The 24,254-nt window shown below is 35.8% G+C and overlaps 1 protein-coding gene and 1 long non-coding RNA gene across 3 annotated transcripts; both read right to left on the bottom strand.

Moving 5' to 3' along the window:
* Nucleotides 1-10,377: 10,377 nt before the first annotated feature.
* Nucleotides 10,378-14,742, bottom strand: LOC118442844 (uncharacterized). Of its 2 annotated transcripts, XR_014983543.1 has the most exons (5): nucleotides 14,658-14,742; nucleotides 11,585-11,733; nucleotides 11,235-11,360; nucleotides 10,963-11,078; nucleotides 10,378-10,451 (listed from the first exon to the last, which is right to left on the bottom strand). It is a non-coding gene; the product is annotated as an uncharacterized LOC118442844 (long non-coding RNA). The 2 variants fall into 2 exon arrangements; XR_004838505.2 differs by lacking the exon at nucleotides 14,658-14,742 and having other exon boundaries at nucleotides 11,585-12,034.
* Nucleotides 14,743-17,117: 2,375 nt separating this feature from the next.
* LOC118442843 (uncharacterized) lies at nucleotides 17,118-23,899 on the bottom strand. Its single transcript, XM_085663851.1, has 7 exons — nucleotides 23,777-23,899; nucleotides 23,551-23,669; nucleotides 23,209-23,415; nucleotides 21,238-21,300; nucleotides 20,091-20,383; nucleotides 19,446-19,820; nucleotides 17,118-17,717 (listed from the first exon to the last, which is right to left on the bottom strand). The coding sequence occupies exons 6-7, from the start codon at nucleotides 19,767-19,769 to the stop codon at nucleotides 17,688-17,690; spliced, it is 354 nt and encodes a 117-aa protein (XP_085519977.1). The 5' UTR covers nucleotides 19,770-19,820; nucleotides 20,091-20,383; nucleotides 21,238-21,300; nucleotides 23,209-23,415; nucleotides 23,551-23,669; nucleotides 23,777-23,899; the 3' UTR covers nucleotides 17,118-17,687.
* Between the last annotated feature and the right edge of the window lie 355 nt (nucleotides 23,900-24,254).

Raw genomic sequence — 24,254 nt, 5'->3', positions numbered from 1 at the left:
AATTCCAACTAAATATTAATATATTTCCATCTTATATAGCTAATAATTCTTCGAAAGAAGAAATATAACAGAATTTATTGTACAATAATTTCTTACAGAACGACAAGGAAATTATTCTATCTCTCTTTTATGTCCGCTGTCATTTCTATTTCTTCTTATTTACTCTCATTAATTATTCTTTATATATCTCGGGTGGGACCCACAGGAGGGGCCTGTGGGCGAGGGCTTCTGTGCGGGCTGCTGTCTCAGCATCATATAGAACTGTTTCTATTGTCTTATCTTTTTGGGGCTCTCTATTCCTCTCTTTCTGGGGCTCTCTTTTCTTTCTCCGGCTATCGTTTCTATCTCATATTTTTCATTTTTAATTATGTTTTCAATTATGTTATTAATATGTTATTTCCTTTTAATTATGTTTTTAATTATGTGTTTAATCGTGTTTTTAATTATATTTTTAATTATGTTTTGGATTATGTTCTTAATTATATTTTTAATATATTTCTATTAATTATGATTTAGTTGCTTTAGGTAGGATTCATAGGATGATGCATGCTGCTTCTCTTTTCGTTTCTTTTTCTAGGTCTCTTATCTATTTATATATATTTTCTATTTGTATTTTATATATGTGTATATATATTATTTTCTGTTTTATATATTTTTTTCTTCTCTTTTTTTTCCTCTTTATCTTTTTCTTTTACAGGATAGGTCATCGAGGGATAGGTTCATCTGCGGACGGATGCGTCGTCGCCTGGCTGGATTCATCATCGATTTTTACACGCGTATACGGGAAGGATAGGAAGAACACTGGCGCGCGTGTCGGCGGGCACAGGCGTTGGTGTTCTCGGGCGCGATTATATTACGTTAGATTGTTCGAATCGAAAACGCGAATTGTAGAGTAGAGTCATCGTTTTTCTAACATTCGCGTGGGTGTTCGGGCGCGATTAAAGGTCCTACCGTGGACTTCGTTTGATTTCTTCAAAATTTCGATGGGGGTACTTCGCGAATTTCGGCTTAATAGTAGAATCTACGTAATTATAACACACACGTGAGTGTCGCGACGCGATTAGTATTTCTAAGGAGTGCGCTTTGTTTGTTCGAATTCGGAAAGCACAAATTCGAATGTGCTTAATAATCCGTTATGTCTGAAGCAGACGGTGCAACGGTGGAGCTATCTGTAAGAGGTGTGTTGTAGCTAAGCTACGCATACCCTGTTAGTTAAGAAGCCAGTGCATTGAAGCGGAAAGGTATAGCGGATCGGTTCGCGGAACGCGGATTTTAGAGTAGAGTCACCGTCAGTCCGTGGGTCTCCAAATGCAGCAACTTCCACGTAGTGAGACCTGGGTCAGTATTACTTGCATACTCTAATTATAAATTCTTTAACGCAAGTATTACTGAGCGAATGGCTGCATATTTTTTACTTTTCCAATATCTTTTTAATCTAATTCCAACTGAACATTAATATTTTTCCACTTTATAATGCTAATAATACTTCAAACGAAGAAATATAGCAGAATTCTATTGTACAATTTCTCAGAGAAACGAAAAGGAAATTTCTCTATCACACTTTAATGTCCGCTGTCATTTCTATTTTTTCCTATTTATTATAATTAATTATCCTTTATAAGTCTCGGGTGGGACCCACTGGTGGGGCCTGTGGGCGAGGGCTTCTGTGCGGGCTGCTGTCTCAGCATCATATAGAACTGTTTCTCTTGTCTTTTCTTTTTGGGGTTCTTTTTTCTATTTCATATTTTGCATTCTTATTTACTATTATTAATTATGATTTATTAGTCTCGGGTGGGACCCATGGGATGGGGACATGGGTGTGGGCCTCTGTGCGGGTTGCTGTCTTAGCATCGTGTAGAGCTGCTTCTATTTTCTTATCTTTCTGCAGCTTCCTTTTCTATCTAATATTTTTCTTATTTAATTATGTATCTAATTATGTTATTAATATGTTATTTCTTTTCATTATGTCTTTTCAGATTATTATTATGTTATTTCTTTTTAATTATGTTTTTATGGTTTTAATTATGTTTTTAATATATTCTTATTAATTATGATTTACAGGTTTTAGATAGGAACCATTAGATGAAGCGGACTGTTGTTTCAGCAGCATGCAAAGCTACTTTTATTTTCTTATCTTTCAGCATATCTCTTTTATTACTCATATTATTTTCTTTAATTATATTTTTAATTATGTTATTAATATGTTATTTCTTTTTATTATGTCTTTTCAGATATTTATTATGTTATTTCTTTTTAATTATGTCTTTTTAATATTTATTTATGTTATTTTTTTTAATTATGTTTTTATGTTTTTAGGTTTGTTATTAATATAATCTAATTAATTTTAATTTTTAAGCATTAGGTAGGACCCATGAGATGAAGAGGACTGTTGTTTTAGCAGCGTGGAGCTACTTCTATTTTCTTATCTTTCTTTTATTCATTTTCTTTTTTTCTTTTTCAGAATAGATCATCAAGGGATAGGTTCATCTGCTACCGGATGGTATATCGCATGTCAGAATTCATCATCGATTTTTACGCGGTTACGGGAAGGATAGGAAGAACACTGACGTGCGTGTCGGCGTGCACAAGCGTGGGTGTTCTCGGGCGCGATTATATTACGTTTGATTGTTCGAATCGAAAACGCGAATTTAGAGTAGAGTCATCGTTTTTCTAACACTCACGTGAATATACGCGGGCGCGACTTAAAAGTCCTACCGGGGACTTCGTTTAAATTTTTGCTCGAATATTCGATTAGATTACCTCGCGAACGCGTTTTTTTAGAGTAGAGTCACCGTTTTCCGAGCACTTGCGTGGGTGTCCGGGCGCGATTAAAAGTCCTACCATGGACTTCGTTTAGTGTTGAAATTCGGGGTGCGCGAACGGTTTACCTTGTAGTGCTGTACATAGCTGGCTGATGTTATGACAATCCTAATGTTTGGTAGCGGGGCGGAAATCCCGACAAATATCATGGAAAGTCTAAATACCGGTTAGCATATGTCACTTTGGATTTCAACTTAGAGTCATCGTTATTCTAACACCCGCGTGGGTGTTCGCGTGCGCGATTAAAAGTCCTACCGGGGTCTTCGTTTTGTTTGTTCGAATATTCGATTAGTTTATTTAGAGTAGAGTCACCGATTTTCGAACTCTTGCGTGGGTGTACGGGCGCGATTAAAAGTCCTATCATGGACTTCGTTTTAGTGTTGAAATTCGGGGTGCGCTTCGGATTTCAACTTAGAGTCACCGTTATTCTAACACTCACGTAAGAGTTCGCTTGCGCGATTGAAAGTCCTACCGGGGACTTCGTTTTATTTCTTCGACATATCGATTAGATTACTTCGCGAATTTGGATAGAACAGTAGAATCTACGTAACTATAACAAACGTGAGTGTCGCGAACGCGATTAATGCGCTTTAATTGTTCGAAATTCGGATGCACGAATTCAGATGTGCTTAATAATCCGTTATGCCTGAGGCGGAGGGTGTCGAACGGTTAAGCTTTCTGTAAGTGGAGTCCCTGTAGCTAAGGCTAGATACTTCGTGTTAGCTTTGTCCCATGCCCAAGATATCCGAAGCGGAAGGCATGAGGGATCGGTATCGCGGTACGCGGATTTTAGAGTAAAGTAGAGTCACCGTTAGCTCGTGGGTCTCCACATGCAGCAACTTCCACGTAGTGAGACCTGGGTCGTTAATACTTGCAAAGTTTAATTGTAAATTTTTAAATGCAAGTATTACCGAGCGAATGGCTGCATATTGTATTACTTTTCCAATATCTTTACAAACTAATTCCAACTAAATATTAATATATTTCCATCTTATATAGCTAATAATTCTTCGAAAGAAGAAATATAACAGAATTTATTGTACAATAATTTCTTACAGAACGACAAGGAAATTTATCTATCACAATTTTATATCCGTTGTCATTTCTATTTATTCTTATTTACTCTCATTAATTATTCTTTATATATCTCGGGTGGGACCCACAGGAGGGGCCTGTGGGCGAGGGCTTCTGTGCGGGCTGCTGTCTCAGCATCATATAGAACTGTTTCTCTTGTCTTATCTTTTTGGGGCTCTCTATTCTTATCCTTCTGGGGCTCTCTTTTCTTTCTCCGGCTCTCGTTTCTATCTCATATTTTTCATTTCTAATTATGTCTTCAATTATGTTATTAATATGTTATGTCCTTTCAATTATGTATTCTTAATATTTATTTATGTTGCTTCTTTCTAATTATGTATTTAATTATGTGTTTATGCTTTTAATTATGTTCATTTTCTTTTTATATTATATATATATATATATATATATATATATATATATATATATATTATGTTTTATTTTATGTATTTTTTATTCTTTCTCTTATTTTCTGCTTACGTTCTTCTTTTCCAGGATAGGTCATCGAGGGATAGGTTCATCTGCGGACGGATGCGTCGTCGCCTGGCTGGATTCATCATCGATTTTTACACGCGAATACGGGAAGGATAGGAAGAACACTGGCGCGCGTGTCGGCGGGCACAGGCGTTGGTGTTCTCGGGCGCGATTATATTACGTTTGATTGTTCGAATCGAAAACGCGAATTGTAGAGTAGAGTCATCGTTTTTCTAACATTCGCGTGGGTGTTCGGGCGCGATTAAAGGTCCTACCGTGGACTTCGTTTGATTTCTTCAAAATTTCGATGGGGGTACTTCGCGAATTTCGTCTTAATAGTAGAATCTACGTAATTATAACACACACGTGAGTGTCGCGACGCGATTAGTATTTCTAAGGAGTGCGCTTTATTTGTTCGAATTCGGAAAGCACAAATTCGAATGTGCTTAATAATCCGTTATGTCTGAAGCAGACGGTGCAACGGTGGAGCTATCTGTAAGAGGTGTGTTGTAGCTAAGCTACGCATACCCTGTTAGTTAAGAAGCCAGTGCATTGAAGCGGAAAGGTATAGCGGATCGGTTCGCGGAACGCGGATTTTAGAGTAGAGTCACCGTCAGTCCGTGGGTCTCCAAATGCAGCAACTTCCACGTAGTGAGACCTGGGTCAGTATTACTTGCATACTCTAATTATAAATTCTTTAACGCAAGTATTACTGAGCGAATGGCTGCATATTGTATTACTTTTCCAATATCTTTACAAACTAATTCCAACTAAATATTAATATATTTCCATCTTATATAGCTAATAATTCTTCGAAAGAAGAAATATAACAGAATTTATTGTACAATAATTTCTTACAGAACGACAAGGAAATTTATCTATCACAATTTTATATCCGTTGTCATTTCTATTTATTCTTATTTACTCTCATTAATTATTCTTTATATATCTCGGGTGGGACCCACAGGAGGGGCCTGTGGGCGAGGGCTTCTGTGCGGGCTGCTGTCTCAGCATCATATAGAACTGTTTCTCTTGTCTTATCTTTTTGGGGCTCTCTATTCTTATCCTTCTGGGGCTCTCTTTTCTTTCTCCGGCTCTCGTTTCTATCTCATATTTTTCATTTCTAATTATGTCTTCAATTATGTTATTAATATGTTATGTCCTTTCAATTATGTATTCTTAATATTTATTTATGTTGCTTCTTTCTAATTATGTATTTAATTATGTGTTTATGCTTTTAATTATGTTCATTTTCTTTTTATATTATATATATATATATATATATATATATATATATATTATATTCTTTTTATATTATATATATATATATATATATATATATATATATATATTATGTTTTATTTTATGTATTTTTTATTCTTTCTCTTATTTTCTGCTTACGTTCTTCTTTTCCAGGATAGGTCATCGAGGGATAGGTTCATCTGCGGACGGATGCGTCGTCGCCTGGCTGGATTCATCATCGATTTTTACACGCGAATACGGGAAGGATAGGAAGAACACTGGCGCGCGTGTCGGCGGGCACAGGCGTTGGTGTTCTCGGGCGCGATTATATTACGTTTGATTGTTCGAATCGAAAACGCGAATTGTAGAGTAGAGTCATCGTTTTTCTAACATTCGCGTGGGTGTTCGGGCGCGATTAAAGGTCCTACCGTGGACTTCGTTTGATTTCTTCAAAATTTCGATGGGGGTACTTCGCGAATTTCGGCTTAATAGTAGAATCTACGTAATTATAACACACACGTGAGTGTCGCGACGCGATTAGTATTTCTAAGGAGTGCGCTTTGTTTGTTCGAATTCGGAAAGCACAAATTCGAATGTGCTTAATAATCCGTTCTGTCTGAAGCAGACGGTGCAAACGGTGGAGCTATCTGTAAGAGGTGTGTTGTAGCTAAGCTACGCATACCCTGTTAGTTAAGAAGCCGGTGCATTGAAGCGGAAAGGTATAGCGGATCGGTTCGCGGAACGCGGATTTTAGAGTAGAGTCACCGTCAGTCCGTGGGTCTCCACATGCAGCAACTTCCACGTAGTGAGACCTGGGTCAGTATTACTTGCATACTCTAATTATAAATTCTTTAACGCAAGTATTACTGAGCGAATGGCTGCATATTTTTTACTTTTCCAATATCTTTTTAATCTAATTCCAACTGAACATTAATATTTTTCCACTTTATAATACTAATAATACTTCAAAGGAAGAAATATAGCAGAATTATATTGTACAATTTCTCAGAGAAACGAAAAGGAAATTTCTCTATCACACTTTAATGTCCGCTGTCATTTCTATTTTTTCCTATTTATTATAATTAATTATCCTTTATAAGTCTCGGGTGGGACCCACTGGTGGGGCCTGTGGGCGAGGGCTTCTGTGCGGGCTGCTGTATCAGCATCATATAGAACTGTTTCTCTTGTCTTCTCTTTTTGGGGCTCTCTTTTCTATTTCATATTTTGCATTCTTATTTACTATTATTAATTATGATTTATTAGTCTCGGGTGGGACCCATGGGATGGGGACATGGGTGTGGGCCTCTGTGCGGGTTGCTGTCTTAGCATCGTGTAGAGCTGCTTCTATTTTCTTATCTTTCTGCAGCTTCCTTTTCTATCTAATATTTTTCTTATTTAATTATGTATCTAATTATGTTATTAATATGTTATTTCTTTTCATTATGTCTTTTCAGATTATTATTATGTTATTTCTTTTTAATTATGTTTTTATGGTTTTAATTATGTTTTTAATATATTCTTATTAATTATGATTTAGAGGTTTTAGGTAGGAACGATTAGATGAAGCGGATTGTTGTTTCAGCAGCATGCAAAGCTACTTTTATTTTCTTATCTTTCAGCATATCTCTTTTATTACTCATATTTTTTTCTTTAATTATATTTTTAATTATGTTTTTTAATATATTATTTCATTTTATTATGTCTTTTCAGATATTTATTATGTTATTTCTTTTTAATTATGTCTTTTTAATATTTATTTATGTTATTTTTTTTAATTATGTTTTTATGTTTTTAGGTGTGTTATTAATATAATCTAATTAATTTTAATTTTTAAGCATTAGGTAGGACCCATGAGATGAAGAGGACTGTTGTTTTAGCAGCGTGGAGCTACTTCTATTTTCTTATCTTTCTTTTATTCATTTTCTTTTTTTCTTTTTCAGAATAGATCATCAAGGGATAGGTTCATCTGCTACCGGATGGTATATCGCATGTCAGAATTCATCATCGATTTTTACGCGGTTACGGGAAGGATAGGAAGAACACTGACGTGCGTGTCGGCGTGCACAAGCGTGGGTGTTCACGGGCGCGATTATATTACGTTTGATTGTTCGAATCGAAAACGCGAATTTAGAGTAGAGTCATCGTTTTTCTAACACTCACGTGAATATACGCGGGCGCGACTTAAAAGTCCTACCGGGGACTTCGTTTAAATTTTTGCTCGAATATTCGATTAGATTACCTCGCGAACGCGTTTTTTTAGAGTAGAGTCACCGTTTTCCGAGCACTTGCGTGGGTGTCCGGGCGCGATTAAAAGTCCTACCATGGACTTCGTTTAGTGTTGAAATTCGGGGTGCGCGAACGGTTTACCTTGTAGTGCTGTACATAGCTGGCTGATGTTATGACAATCCTAATGTTTGGTAGCGGGGCGGAAATCCCGACAAATATCATGGAAAGTCTAAATACCGGTTAGCATATGTCACTTTGGATTTCAACTTAGAGTCATCGTTATTCTAACACCCGCGTGGGTGTTCGCGTGCGCGATTAAAAGTCCTACCGGGGACTTCGTTTTGTTTGTTCGAATATTCGATTAGTTTATTTAGAGTAGAGTCACCGATTTTCGAACTCTTGCGTGGGTGTACGGGCGCGATTAAAAGTCCTATCATGGACTTCGTTTTAGTGTTGAAATTCGGGGTGCGCTTCGGATTTCAACTTAGAGTCACCGTTATTCTAACACTCACGTGAGAGTTCGCTTGCGCGATTGAAAGTCCTACCGGGGACTTCGTTTTATTTCTTCGACACATCGATTAGATTACTTCGCGAATTTGGATAGAACAGTAGAATCTACGTAACTATAACAAACGTGAGTGTCGCGAACGCGATTAATGCGCTTTGATTGTTCGAAATTCGGATGCACGAATTGAGATGTGCTTAATAATCCGTTATGCCTGAGGCGGAGGGTGTCGAACGGTTAAGCTTTCTGTAAGTGGAGTCCCTGTAGCTAAGGCTAGATACTTCCTGTTAGCTTTGTCCCATGCCCAAGATATCCGAAGCGGAAGGCATGAGGGATCGGTATCGCGGTACGCGGATTTTAGAGTAAAGTAGAGTCACCGTTAGCTCGTGGGTCTCCACATGCAGCAACTTCCACGTAGTGAGACCTGGGTCGTTAATACTTGCAAAGTTTAATTGTAAATTTTTAAATGCAAGTATTAGCGAGCGAATGGCTGCATATTGTATTACTTTTCCAATATCTTTACAAACTAATTCCAACTAAACATTAACATATTTTCATTCTATATAGCTAATAATACTTTAAAAGATGAAATTTAGCAGAAATTTATTGTACAATAATTTCTCGGAGAAACGAAAAGGAAATTATTCTATCTCTCTTTTATGTCCGCTGTCATTTCTATTTCTTCTTATTTACTCTCATTAATTATTCTTTATATATCTCGGGTGGGACCCACAGGAGGGGCCTGTGGGCGAGGGCTTCTGTGCGGGCTGCTGTCTCAGCATCATATAGAACTGTTTCTATTGTCTTATCTTTTTGGGGCTCTCTATTCCTCTCTTTCTGGGGCTCTCTTTTCTTTCTCCGTCTATCGTTTCTATCTCATATTTTTCATTTTTAATTATGTTTTCAATTTTGTTATTAATATGTTATGTCCTTTCAATTATGTATTCTTAATATTTGTTTATGTTTCTTCTTTCTAATTATGTATTTAATTATGTGTTTAATTATGTGTTTATGCTTTTAATTATGTTCATTTTCTGTTTATATTATGTATATATATATTATGTTTTATTTTATGTATTTTTTATTCTTTCTCTTATTTTCTGCTTACGTTCTTCTTTTCCAGGATAGGTCATCGAGGGATAGGTTCATCTGCGGACGGATGCGTCGTCGCCTGGCTGGATTCATCATCGATTTTTACACGCGAATACGGGAAGGATAGGAAGAACACTGGCGCGCGTGTCGGCGGGCACAGGCGTTGGTGTTCTCGGGCGCGATTATATTACGTTTGATTGTTCGAATCGAAAACGCGAATTGTAGAGTAGAGTCATCGTTTTTCTAACATTCGCGTGGGTGTTCGGGCGTGATTAAAAGTCCTACCGTGGACTTCGTTTGATTTCTTCAAAATTTCGATGGGAGTACTTCGCGAATTTCGGCTTAATAGTAGAATCTACGTAATTATAACACACACGTGAGTGTCGCGACGCGATTAGTATTTCTAAGGAGTGCGCTTTGTTTGTTCGAATTCGGAAAGCACAAATTCGAATGTGCTTAATAATCCGTTCTGTCTGAAGCAGACGGTGCAAACGGTGGAGCTATCTGTAAGAGGTGTGTTGTAGCTAAGCTACGCATACCCTGTTAGTTAAGAAGCCGGTGCATTGAAGCGGAAAGGTATAGCGGATCGGTTCGCGGAACGCGGATTTTAGAGTAGAGTCACCGTCAGTCCGTGGGTCTCCACATGCAGCAACCTCCACGTGGTGAGACCTGGGTCGATAGTACTTCTGATATATCGTAATTTATATGTAAATTATATAACATAAGTACTATCGGGCAAATGGCTGCATATTTTAATTGATTTTCAATATTTTTCCTAATTCGAACTAAACGTTAAAGTACTTAGATTTTCATTTATTAATCATATTTCTGCAAATAAATTGATTACATAAAATTGTAAATTAATTTCTTAGATCAATGAAAAATTCTATATTCATTATTATTGTTATATATTCTTAATTATTGAAATGCATTAGCATATCATAGTTGGAACAATGATTCTTGTTTAAAATGATGGAATTATCGACAGGGAGGATCTCGAGTGTCCGCAGAGTGCCATCTATCGATAAAATAGTCCCGTCGATAAAATAAATATCATAAATACCTTTCGGTAAAATAGAAATCGATAATACCTTCGATATAGTAAAAATTAAATATATCATTTATATATTGTCGATAAATTGAAGAAGTAAAATTCTATTTAAAAACAAGCATATCTATGGTCGGTAATACAGATTATACCGAGGATGCAATAAAATTCGAAATGTCAAATACATGTTTGTCGAGATACAACAAACATCATTTAAGCTTCCATTTTAATGATCCTATTGTTATATACATTTATATATATATATATATATATATATATATATATATATGTATAAGCATTTTATATCTAATAATAATATAATATGAAACATTTGAGAAATAATAATTTAAGTTAGAAGTCATAGAAAAAGTATGAGATCTTTTAAGTATGCGCATCAAGTTATGCTCAATCATTATATTGTTTTTATTTGCCAGTGAAGCGAAAAATAGCTTTAGCAGGCGCGCCCAGAAACATTACGTACATTCAACTTCCGGCTATCCGTACAGAACACAGTGCTCGCACACTGAGCATTTATACGCTTCCATAGCAGACCCATTTCCTTGACGAACAAAGATCTTTTCAAACTTGTCCCTAAAACTATAACGTTGCTAATATAGAGCGACATTTTACTTTCCATAAATATTACGTTCAATAGAAATTATTCCAAAATCATTCACTACGTATCTATTATCCATTATTTATTCGATTATTCCATTGAACAGAATTATTTGTTTGTTCTCAAATAAACCTTACCATTTTCTTTCGAATTCTTTTTGTTTCTAACGTTGCTATGTTCATCGATCATTATCGTACCTATATAATAACGTTTACTTTAATATTTTCATGAATCAATAAATAAATTGCGAGGACGGTCGAGTGCTGAAAAAAAAGAAAGAAAAATAAATAAATAAAAATAATGAAAAATAGAAAAGAAAATAAAGAAGAAAATAGAGAAGAAAATAGAGAAGAAAATAAAAAGGAAAATTCACAAACGTAATTGATTGATTTTTTAATATATATATCAAAACATATAGGAAGACAAATGGGATCGTTAGAGAGTTAAAATCGTATTATATAGGAAATGGTTTCCAATCTATACGTACCGAGCAGGTGGTGTTAAGGAAAACGAGCGCGATACCAGCGTGGTTCAAATTTTAAACAGAAGATCGGACACGGCGCTTGCCATCTGGGGCTTCTTCTACGATCTGTAAAACCCATACGGTGCATTTGTCTTGACGTTACAAAAGGCTACCTATAAAAATTTCGATGCACATTATAAGATTTTTTAATAAGTTTTTTGAAAAAAATTAAATCAAATAATACATTATGTATTGTGTACATATATATATACATATATATATATACGTATAATGAAGGCAGGTGTGTATATGCATAATGTCGATTCAAATGGCATTGTATTATATCGTATACGCATTTCTCGATTCGTTTTAATTAAAAAGTGAAGAAAATAACATCGCCTTGCTTCTGTTTGACTTTACGATAAAGGAAATAATTTAATTCGATTGCTCGAAAGTTAATCAAACGAAAAATAATTGAATCTCCTAATGTGCACAATTTTTTTTTCTTTTTTTTTTTTTCTTCTTTTTTTTCTCACTTTTCGATCGTCATTTAGCTATCGATCATTTACGTATGTAAGTAATTAATTAAACGAGAGATAACAAATAACTTTTAGCTTGTTCGCTTGCATGCGCATCGTACGCATATACGGTGTCATGTATTAACGAATAAATTATGCGAATAATAATAATATAAAAAAAAAAAAAAAAAAAAAAAAGAGAAAAAAAGAAGAAAAAAAGAAGAAAAAAAAATCAAGGTAAAAAGATACGAAGGATAAAGTGAATATAAATAACGCGCGTTATATCCCATGAATAAAAATCAACTATGAGCGGGATTGGAGGGAGTAGTAGGGGAGGGTGTTCTTTTACCAGGTGAGGGGCGAGGGGGTAGGTGGAGGGGGGGGGGTAAGTAAAACGTTTATCGTTAGTAAAATAAAATGTTCGTCTTTAAAATATTTCGAAAAAAAGGTATTGATTCTATTTCTTTGTAATAGAAAATCTCGGATGGTACACGTAGAGAATGGTATTCGTATGAAAGGAAAATAATATTGCGTAGGTAAATGCTGAGGAGCTAAACCAAGAGACCGGTACAATTTCGGTGGGAGCACGTTAAGGAGCGGGAAGGAGATGGGAGGAGTTGGAAGGGAAGGGGATGGGAGAGTGGTTTGTTGACGAGTAGTCCTTAACACAACGAAAAAGCAGGTATAGAGGAGGGACCAAAAACCGTTTGAAACTTAGTGGCGGATATGACGAAGAGAATGAGATTGAGAGAGAAAGAAAAAGAAAAGAAAAAAAGAGGAAAAAAAGAAATGGAAAAAAGAAAAAGGAGAGAAAAAAAAGAAGAAGGAAGAAAAAAGAAAAAAAGAAAGAAAGAAAGAAAGAAAGAAAGAAAAGAGATAAAGTGCATTTTGGCGGTGCACGGTCCGGAAAAGGAGAGGTAGAAAAGAAGAGAAAAGAAGAGAACAGAACAGAACAGAACAGATGGAAAAAAGCTAAGGGGTAGGTAAGATCTGAACGTTTCTTGGAAAAACGAATGGTCCTCTTGCTCTCTGGAACCTCTCTTCCTCTCTCTCTCTCTCTCTCTCTCTCTCTCTCTCTCTCTCTCTCTCTCTCTCTCTTTCTCTCTTTTTCTCATGGTCTCTCATGGTTGGTGAAAATCCTTACGGACGGACGATGTCGAACAAAGAAAAATGTTCCTTCTTGGGGTGACGGTCCTACATATAGGCCGTTGGTTGGGGCAAGCTGCAAACGTTTTACTACAACATGATCGGCAATGTCCTGCTGGCATCTACATACATACATACATACATACATACATACATACATACATACATACATACATACATACATACATACATACATACATACATACATACATACATACATACATACATACATACATACATACATACATACATACATACATACATACATACATACATACATACTTACATATATACATATAAGAAATTAAAGAAGGTAGAAAAGTTAGATGGTGTATATGCTAGAGTAGGTGAAAGAGAGAGACCTTCAAAATATCCTGCGAGAAGAAAACATTTAGCGCTTGCATGCGCGTTCTCTCTCTCTTTCTCTCTCTTTCTCTCTCGCAAATATCCCACAGTCAAAACTCTTCCTCTATCGAAGAGATATGTACTCATACATGCATGCATGCATGCGAACGAACGAACGAACGAACGAACGAATGAGCGAGCTAACACAAGTTTACTCGTCCCTGACACTCGTCGTAATTCCAAATCCAAAGTTCTCTCTGCGTTAAGGGTGAGATATTACAGAGGGAACAAGAAGGAGAAGGTCAACCCCTCGCGAGAATGGAAAAGAAGAGGACTCGAGTACAATTTGGAAAAGAAATTCAGGGGCAACTGTTAGCCTCGGTAAACGGCTGGTGTTGTAAAGAGAGAAAGAGAAAGAGAAAGAAAAAGAGAAAGGGATGAAGGGGAAGAGGCAAAGAGAGAGAGAGAGAGAGAAAGAGAGTGAAAGGGGAGGCGAAGCAAATGGTGGAAAAGGAGAGATCAAAGGGGATAAAAGGGAAAGAACGAGATGAACAATGAAAAGTAGAGACAGGAAAGAAGGAATAGTGGAAATAAGGAACGATGAGCGAGAGAAAGAGAGAGAAAGAGAGAGAGAGAGAGAGGACTTCTCTTGCCTGTGCCCATGGTGCACATACATATTCTTGTAAATGTGTCTGTATGTATTAGTTGGATCTCTTCTATCTTTCTCTCTCTATCTCTCTATTTATCTATCTATCTATCTATCTCTATCTCTATCTATCTTTCTCTATGTCGACATACATGTAAGTATATATACACAAGTATATATGCGTACATATATATATATGTATACATATATATATATATATATATATATAAGCGCGTGCCCGCGCAACCGACAGCAGATGCGCTCAGAGTGCAGCTGTCCTCCTACAAGTGGTTCTCAATCATCCCTTTTCTTCATTTTCTTTCCCCACCCCACTTCACTCTACTGTACACCGATCGAGCGCTGAGGTACGCGCGCGCGTTCACGCTCTCGCTCTCGCGGGCACGCTTCCGCGTGTGACAAAGGAAAACGCAGTAGTACACACATTTTGCTGCCCCGATAAACTACTCTGTGAGCGCTGCCCTTGCTCTTTTTCTCCTATCGGATTTCTCTTTGTTCCGACTCTTAACACACACACACATAATCGTATTACATACGCACTGCGTATTATACATATCTATATATGTATATATATGTATGGTGTGTGATATATATATATATATATATATATATATATATGTATTATGTGTAGCAAGAAGACCTTGAGATGTAACAAATTACATAATTCTCACGTTGTTAATGTTATTTTTGTTGTTGTAGTTGTGTTGTTGTTGTTATATGATTTTTAATAATTTTTGTCCTTCTCGATCGAGAAAAATATAAATATAAAGATTTGACGTATAAAATTGATCCGACATGATCCAAGAAGAAATTTCTATACTGATCGTTAATCTTCTCAATAATATTATTTATTCGTCAATATTTTGATCCGATGATTACGTCGAAAATGATTTATGTATGTCTTTTCAGACATTAAAAGATATACGTATTATTTTGTCACACACAAAAAAGTTATATGTAACTTATTATATTTTTTATATTGAGATTGATATTTTTAAGATTACGGTAAAAGAGAATTTTTATCTTTTCTTTTTTCAAGATCAAATATATCTGCATACTCTTTTTCTCTGTACTTTTCCTTTCAAAAAGGAAGGAAAATGAAAAATTTTTTAAAACAACGGATAAACTCACGTTCGCAAAATTATAAAAACATATATTTCCTTAGATATCACTTTCTTATAATCGTCGATTCATATATACATACATATTATGTATAATTACGTGTGAATATGCTATCAATTGCATCATATACTGTAAGAGCTTGTGAATTAATAAGAGGGGACACGACGAGAAGAATAATCAATCATCGCGATTAAATAGTAACGTCGTTTAAAATAAATCATTTAACAAGAAAGTTGCATAGAAATAATGTAGATCATGGAAATATCATTTTCAATTTATAATAATGATAAAAAAAGAAGAAAGAAAAAAAAAAAAAAGAAAATAGATTTTGTTTGTTGTCATTAAGGATAATAACGAACTATCGTACCAACAACAACAACAACAACAACAACAACAACAACAACAACAACGTTTTTACTTTGTCCATGATACTGTAAGATGCAATAATCTGAAAAATATCATATATTTCTAATTAATTCTTTCAATGATTAGGATTTATCTTGTAATAGATAGTTAATAAATCATTGGTGTAATAAAATGTGTATCCATCTATAAGAGTATATTAAAATATTATGAATGAATTTATGTTGATTCCTCTTTAATCGACAATACGATTAATGCCTACGATAAACCGTTGCAACCTGCTATGCTGGGATTGCTCGTTGAAGCCGAGAGAGAAGCACGTGGTCGTCCTAAGTTCCAGCTGTCCCAGGTGAAGGAAAGAAACGACCGGATGAATAGTCCTTGAAAGCAACCGTGTTGTTATCTGCAAACGAGAACCTAGTTTATGATATATAACACATAAATAAATAAATAAATAAATATATATATATATAATATTTCTAGAATATATATTTCTACATATCATTTTTCCATATAACTATGATTTTTCTAATGAACACCGTTATCAATGAACAACATTTTTTAGCAATAAAATTTATTGCACATTGATATAGTCTTGAAATTACTTAGAAAATTTCTAATTAATCATAAAGATTTATTTACAACGGCGCATTAGTGTATGTATCTGGGAAAGAAGAGATAGTAAAAAAAAGATTTTTTTTTTTTTTTAAATGACAATGGTACGAGTAATCAGTTGAAGTGAAAAAGGAAAAAAGAAAAAGGAAAGAGAGAGAGAGAGAGAGAGAGAGAGACAGAAAAAAAACGGACAGTTTAAAAAGGAAAGAAGAATTTTTAATAGCGTAGTATTGTTAGTTTTAAATTATAATAAATCAAATCGAGAAAGAGAGAAAGAGAAAAAGAAAAGAGAAGAATGAGAGAGATGGTTAGTTCTTTTTCTTTTTTTGCAACGTCTTCATCGTCAGTTACACGGTGAAGAAGGATGTAAAAGACCAACCAAACCAAACCAAACCAAACCAAACCAACCAACCAACGAACGAATGAACGAATGAACGAACGAACGAACAAACGAACAAAAATGGTGTATATAGTTGAGTCTTGAAAGGTGGGTAGTAGAAAATCCAGGACAGCTGATACAATTTTGGCGGGCTCCTCGATGGCGGATCGGTACACGACAAAGGAGTATCGGCTAAGGAGAGGAAAAAGAGAGGGGTAGTGGGGTAAACCAAAAGGAAAGCAAGTAGATGAAGTAAGAGGGGGATCGAAAGGAAGAAAAAAGACAGAAAGAGAAAGAGAAAGAGAGAGAGAAAGAGAGAAAGGGACACCGGATGGATAGACGAAGAAATCCAACAGAAAGAGAAAGAGAGAGAAGGCGAGAAAAGGGACGAAATGGTGGAAAGGGGGAGGATTTGAAGTCTCTCTCTCTCTCTCTCTTTCTGTGTATATATGTGTTTGTGTGTGTGTATTGCTGCTGATCCTGCTGTTGCTGTTGTGTTGTTGTTGCTGTTGCTGCTGCAGCTCCTGCTTCTCCTGCTTCGTCGTTGCTCTGTTAAATAAGAATAAGCTCCCCACCACCGAGAAGCCTGCGGGTACCTATATAGCCAGGGGCTTTCATGTACTCACGGCAGCCAAAAGGAATAAAGAGGCGGAACACCTGGCCACGAGCAGCAGTTTGCTCGAGAACGTCCTACGCGAAGCGTCGTTTGCATCCTCACTTCTTCTTCATCATAATCTTCATCCCATCGCCATAGTAATCATCATTATCAACTTCAACTTCATCATCATCATCATCATCATCATCATCATCATCATCATCATCATCGTCGTCGTCATCATCGTCATCTTCTTCAAGTCAGGATTTCTCTAGCAGTTTATATCTCTTCTGGCAAGAATTATCAGAGAATCGAAGAATACGTGCTGTTGTCGTGCCGCCACTGCCACTGCCGCCACTACCGTCTACTTTACTTTACTACTACGTCTTCTTCTTGGAGACATCGTTGTTCTGAAAGGAGTACCGGCTAAATTAGTTGTGTTTTGTGCGTTGTATATTATTGTGAAGATAAAGAAGAAGAAAGAGCGAACGAGCGAGAAAAGATCACGGCAAAGGAAAACAGTTGAATAAATATCTTCTCCTCATGTCTCTATCTCTCTCTCTCTCTCTCTCTCTCTCACTCACTCACTCACACATACACACATGAATGAGAGAAAAAACCACGAGGAGGACGACGAGGATGAAGAAGAGGAGGAGGTGGAGGAGGAGGAGGAGGAGGAGGAGGAGAAGGTAAACGTGTTGGTCCACGAGGGAATTTCTTCAAGAGGATCGGGTTATACGAAAAGTTCGATAATTTTTGTCGAGATTTCGATTGGTGTATGTATATATATATACATACATATATATATATACATATATATATATATGTATAAGTATATTTGTTATATATCTATCTATCTAACGCGATATAATCGTTCTTGTAAAATAATATTCGTAATAATGTACCCCTTTCTTTTCTTCTTTTTTTTTTAATTCGCGATTAGAAAATTTCATTCGAAATATCATTAATTATTATTATTATTCGGTGCTTGTTGTTTTTTTTATTCGTTGAACATTAGAAACGTGCCGTGATCATCATCTTCTCTAAATTATTCGTTCTTGTGAGGATGTGGCTCCTCTCTCTTTCTCTTTCTCTCTTTCTTTCTCCCCCACTCTCTCTCTCTCTCTCTCTCTCTCTCCCCCACTCATTCAGTCATTCTCTTCTTATCTTTCTTTTTCATCAGTAGTCATTGCGTCGACGTTGATGTCGTCGTTGTCGTCGTCATCGACGTCGTCGTCTTCGTCGTTATCAGCATCGTCATCGTCTTACACAACGCGCGCGTCGTTCGAACATTATCGATGATAATCCCTCCTCCCGGCCCCCCCCTTTCCATTATTTCTTCTCTTCGCGTTTACTCGAAAACAATATACAATGGATCACAAAACTATAATAAAAATATAACGATAGATCATAAGTATAAATGTATCGATCTTTTTTTTTTTTTTTTTTCTTAAGTAACTTTCCAAAGATAAAACAAAAATAAAAACAAAGAATGATCTATTAAAATAGATGGATTAATTTCAAATCAAAATAGTTTTCGAGAAATTAACATGTGGAATTCGTTCTCATTCGAAAAAAGTAATATTCGTTCATCAAAAGAAAAATAATAATCTATCCTCATAATTCGTTGTTACGTACATACATTCATGCATATATATATACATGTAATATACATTACATATATACATACGTACATACGAACATACATACGTACATGCAAACATACATACATACATACATACATGCAAACATTCATACATGCAACATACATACATACATACATGCAAACATCATGCAAACATACATACATACATACATGCAAACATACATACATACATACATACAAACATACATACATACATGCAAACATACATACATACATACATACATGCAAACATACATACATACATACATACATGCAAACATACATACATACATGCAAACATACAACATACATACATACATACATACATACATACATAAAAACACATAACGAAAGGGCTCTTCGATTTGGAGACTAACCGCCAAGGCCAAATCGTAGGGTCTCGTCCCGCGCGCACGTCCGTACACGCACACACACATATACATATATATACATATATATTATGTACTACATATATACAGGAACACATATATACCAGGAAACACTTTGGTGGGGTGCTCGATGCACATTTTCTGTCGACAAGAACGCGCGAACCTACAAAATTGGAGGGCTCTGTCGGCGGTGTGTTCCATAGTCCACGTCGTTCGTTGCGTCGTTGTGTAGTAGTAGTAGTAGTAGAGTAGTGTGGTAGAGTAGTAGTAGTGTAGTAGCAGTAGTGTAGTAGTGTAGTAGTAGTAGTAGTAGTAGTAGTAGTAGTAGTAGTTGACGACTCCAGCAGAACTTTTACAGGAACCCCGGCAAATTGTTTCGTAGATTTCTTTTCATTGGGTAACCACAAAAAAATTCGAAGAATACTCATGTATACTTCCCCTTTTTAAGCTGAAGTCCTCTCTCACGCGGTCGTCAATTCCTGAAAATATAATATACCTAAGATAGTTTTGTTTTGGCATTTATAATAATTTATGTCGTGCCCAAAAATAATATCGATTGATTTCGAACAACAAAGATAGTAGTTCGACGAGATTGATGATCACTTAGTCTTTTTTTTATTCGTGATTTTCTTTTCTTTTCTTTTTTTTTTTTTTTTTTTTTTTTTTTTTTAATTCTTTTTTATTTAAGACGCGCGTTGAAAACAAGTGAAACAAAAAATATACATGAAAATCCTACGAAACTTTTTTACCTACGTTTTGATGAAAGGTGGTAGGGTCTCTCTTTCTCTCTCTGTCTCTTTCTCTCTCTCTCTCTCTGTCTTTCTCTCTTTCTATCGTATGGTAGGGAGGGTATCTATCGTTCCTTTGTTCAGCTCAGAATGAAAGGAGACGACGCGTTTTATACTGTCCGAAATTTGAGTCGATTCGTAACCCCACTCTCTTGAACGTGGCCAACCGGTACAATTCCTTTTAGACCATGGGATATATGGGATATTGCACAAATCAAAACTAAAATGGTTCGTCGTGTTGCCGTCTACATAGGCTGCCATCAAGAAAAAAGTATTACGTTTATTTTGGATCCTGCTTTTAATGAAGAAAAATCGTAAACTACAACAAAATATATATATATATATGTGTGTGTGTATTATATGTATATATATATATATATAAAATTTGCATCGAAGATAGGTCGAGATTTGTGACAATGTTTCATTCATTAATTATATAATATTGCACTTGTCCCGGCCTATCGGAATGCACTTTGTAACATCTCGAATAACTTAATTAATTTCATCTCTAAGAAGAATCAATCCAGCGGATAGAAGAAAATGACGAATAATAGGTTACATGCGAAGAATTGAAGAAGTTGAAGGAAAAAAATAAACGCTGCGTTCTTTTTTTGTTTCTTGCGCAGGCGCAGAAGAATGAAGAAGAAAAAAAAGAAAAAAAAAAAAAAGACAAACAGGAAGGAAAGAAAAATATTGACGGAGAGAAATTTCTGACGAGATTTTCTGTAGGCTGGGATGTGGGCATTATTTGTTACATGGATTTTAATTCAAATTGCACTCGTCCCGGCCTGCTGAATTTTCTCGATATATATCGTCCAATTATTTAATTATAATTATTATCGAATTTTTGCTTGTTGTACGACATTTTTTTTTTTTACACATCGATTGTCGTCCAATAAATGTGTTTTTTACCCATCGAATATATATAAACTCTGTTAATCATTCTTAAAAACAAACAAACGAACAAACTATCTTTCGTTACGTCCTTATGTTTATTGGTTATGTTCTTCATTATTGGATTTTATCGTGTATCGAATAAACGGATAATTAAATTTTCAATAGAAAAAAAAAGAAAAACAAAAAAATGGTTTATTCGTTTGGCATTTACCTTTCCATTCCGTCATCTTCCGAAAAGTTTATTCTCCCCCTTCCCTCCTCATATCGCTCCAATCTGCAAAAAAATGCGAATCCAGATATTACAATCAAGGAATAAAGAAGATATTTAATATAAACGATATTATAGACAGAAAAAATAGAGAAGATAGTTCTATACATTCATACAACAGCACTATGTGTCTACGTATGCTGATGTACATGTGTATATATATATATATATATGTATGTGTGTCGTATGAGATTCCCGAAGGGGAGAATGCTTGCTGCACGTTCATCCTCGCGTGACCTTGACCTTAATAGGAAAAGAGAACTTATTACGCGAGAAAATTTTGAACATAACCTCTTCGACACTTCGAAGATAACGTTTATCTATCGTTGTTAACTTATTCAACGTATAAATATGTTGTTTTGATGTCGCTACTGGAAAAAAAAAAGAAAAGAAAAAAAAGAAAAACGAAAGAGACACATGGTTATATATAATGACAAGTGAAGCGAGTGTAGGGAAGTGTAGTGAATATAGGATAGAAGAAAGGATTACAAAGGGGGTTGCTAGAATCTAAGCGGAAGGGTTAAAACCCATACATACAATGATGCTTTCGCTCGCATTATTAACGATCACACACGAATCGAAAGAAAGCTGTGCACATCTCTTTGTTTCCTCTCTCTCTCTCTCTCTCTTTCTCTCTCTCTCTCTCTACATACACATACGCATATGCACACACACATACGTAACCGTTCCACGAAACGGTTGCAGTAGTGAAAAAGAGAAGGATAGGGAGAAAAAAAGAAAGAAAGAAAGAAGGAAGGTAAAGAAGGTAAAGGAGAAGAAGAAGAAGAAGAAGAAGAGGAAGGAAGGAAGGAAGGAAAGAAGGAAGGAAGGAAGGTAAAGAAGGGAACGGGCAAAAAAGATGAAAGAGAAGGATTCTTCTCGCCGCGAACCTCGAATTCACATGATCGCTCTTCTCGTACCTCCTAAGATTCGGGTTTCCTGCGCGCGGCCGTGCATGCCTTAGGCGTGAAAAAGAAATGCTTTTGATATATAGTGATATGTACATATACATATGTATATATGTGTGTGTATGTGTATGTTGTGTCTACACACACATACACTTCATATGTATGTATATATATATATATGCATAATGCACGCACACATGCGTATATTTGATATATCTATACATACATCATCCTCCTTTGTCTACTACTCACTGACCGATCCCTCTTGATCGTGCCCGTCCGTTGTCTCCCTCTCTTTCTCTCTCTCTCTCTCTCACTCTCTCTCTCTCTCTCTTTTTCTCTATCTATCTTTCTTTTTCTTTCCTTCCTTCTCTCTCTCTTTTCTCTCTCTCTCTTTCTCTTTCGTTTTCTTGGAGTCCTTTCCGTGCATACTTCTCTCATACCTTCTTTCTTTCTTTCTTTCTTTCTTTCTTTTTTCTTTTCCTTTTTTCTTTTTTTTTTCCTTGATATGCGCTGTACCTACGCCTAGATCCGGCCATTTTAATTCGTCTCATATGCAGAAAGAAAGAGAGAGAGGAGAAAAAAAGAGAAGTACAAAGAGACGACGAAGAAAAACCTGATCAAAAGGAACACTCTTCTCCTGTAAGAAGAGAAACGGGGGTTTACGTTACGTTCGATCGAATGAGGAAACACAATAAAAGTAGTGGGGTTGTCTCCCCTCCTCCCTCCCTCCCTCCCCACCATAGAATCACGCGAATCCTGTTTTTCATTCATATACTATGGTGGAATACGCGTGTAACGCGCTGCGCAAGCATCCCCTTTAAAGAGTCCCACGGTTTGAAATAAAACACCTGGCTTCTTACGTGAGTAACGCGCCTCGTTCTCTCTCTACGTATGTACATCCGCTTACGCGCTCTCTCGCATACACATATATACGTACATACATAGATACGCACGCGCGCATACACACATACAGAAAGATCTTTACTGGGTAACACACACTTACGTTCTCACGGCGTAGGAACCCATGCATTTTCTCTCTCTTTCTCTCTGTCTGTCTCTCTGTCTCTTTCTCTCTCGTTCTTGATCGCTGCGTACTTCTTTTTCCCCGCTTATACGCCATCTCAGAACTGGGGTGTACGTGGTGGTGATGTTTTTACCTTCCTTATAAACTTTATTCAATTCTTTCCAATAGGGCAAAGGGTTCAGCATGCTATATAGAATATATAGCATTCATATGCAAAAGAAAAAGAAGAAGAAGAAGAAGAAGAAGGAAAAAAAAAAGAAAATAGAAAAGAAAGAAAAATAATTCGAAAAAATTCGAATCTCTCTGTATCTTGCGACCTACCAGCTGTTGCGAAGCCTTTTCTCTCTCTCTCTCTCTCTTATTCTCTCTCTCTCTCACTCTCTCTCTCTCTTTATTTAGGGGTGGCACAGAAAGATCTCGGGGATTAAAGATGATACGACCTGAAAGCGAGACGTTGTTGTTTTGTTTTTTTTTTCTTTTAACGGTAGTTTCTCACACATAACAATAACTTCGAGAATTCGTTATCATTTTTTTTTTGCCATCTTACCTAAAAAGCTTCCTTCAAATTTCCATCCAATGGTTATCATTACGTTAGAAATAAATCTTTCGAATAACGTCATTGATGGTTATATGATAGTTTTTCAAATGATGATGAGTATCGATATTAATTCAATCTACGAGAATATTTTTAATATATGTCTTAATTAATAATAGAACCTTTTTTTTTTCTTCTTTTTGTCTAATAAGTAACACAATAATTCGAGTACAGTCACAATAATGGCCACAGCGTGCAACGTACTGTAACAGAAATGACGAAGTATTCAAAATCCGTTATAGTTTAAAATGTATATATGTATATGTCTATGTATATATGTATATGTGTATATATATATACCAGTAAAATATATAATACATTTTTTTATATCTATTCGCGTTAATGCGAAAATATTGACAATATTTTTATTTTTGTATAATTCACTTAAATAATATTTTAAATTCTATTCATCGAAATTAATCGTTCGCAG

Source organism: Vespa mandarinia, chromosome 24 (assembly GCF_050613455.1).
Source record: "Vespa mandarinia isolate Hongniang chromosome 24, ASM5061345v1, whole genome shotgun sequence".
Taxonomy (NCBI): Eukaryota; Metazoa; Arthropoda; class Insecta; order Hymenoptera; family Vespidae; genus Vespa; species Vespa mandarinia.
Note: the sequence above shows the minus strand (reverse complement) of the source record. Positions and strands in the feature narration are given on the sequence as shown.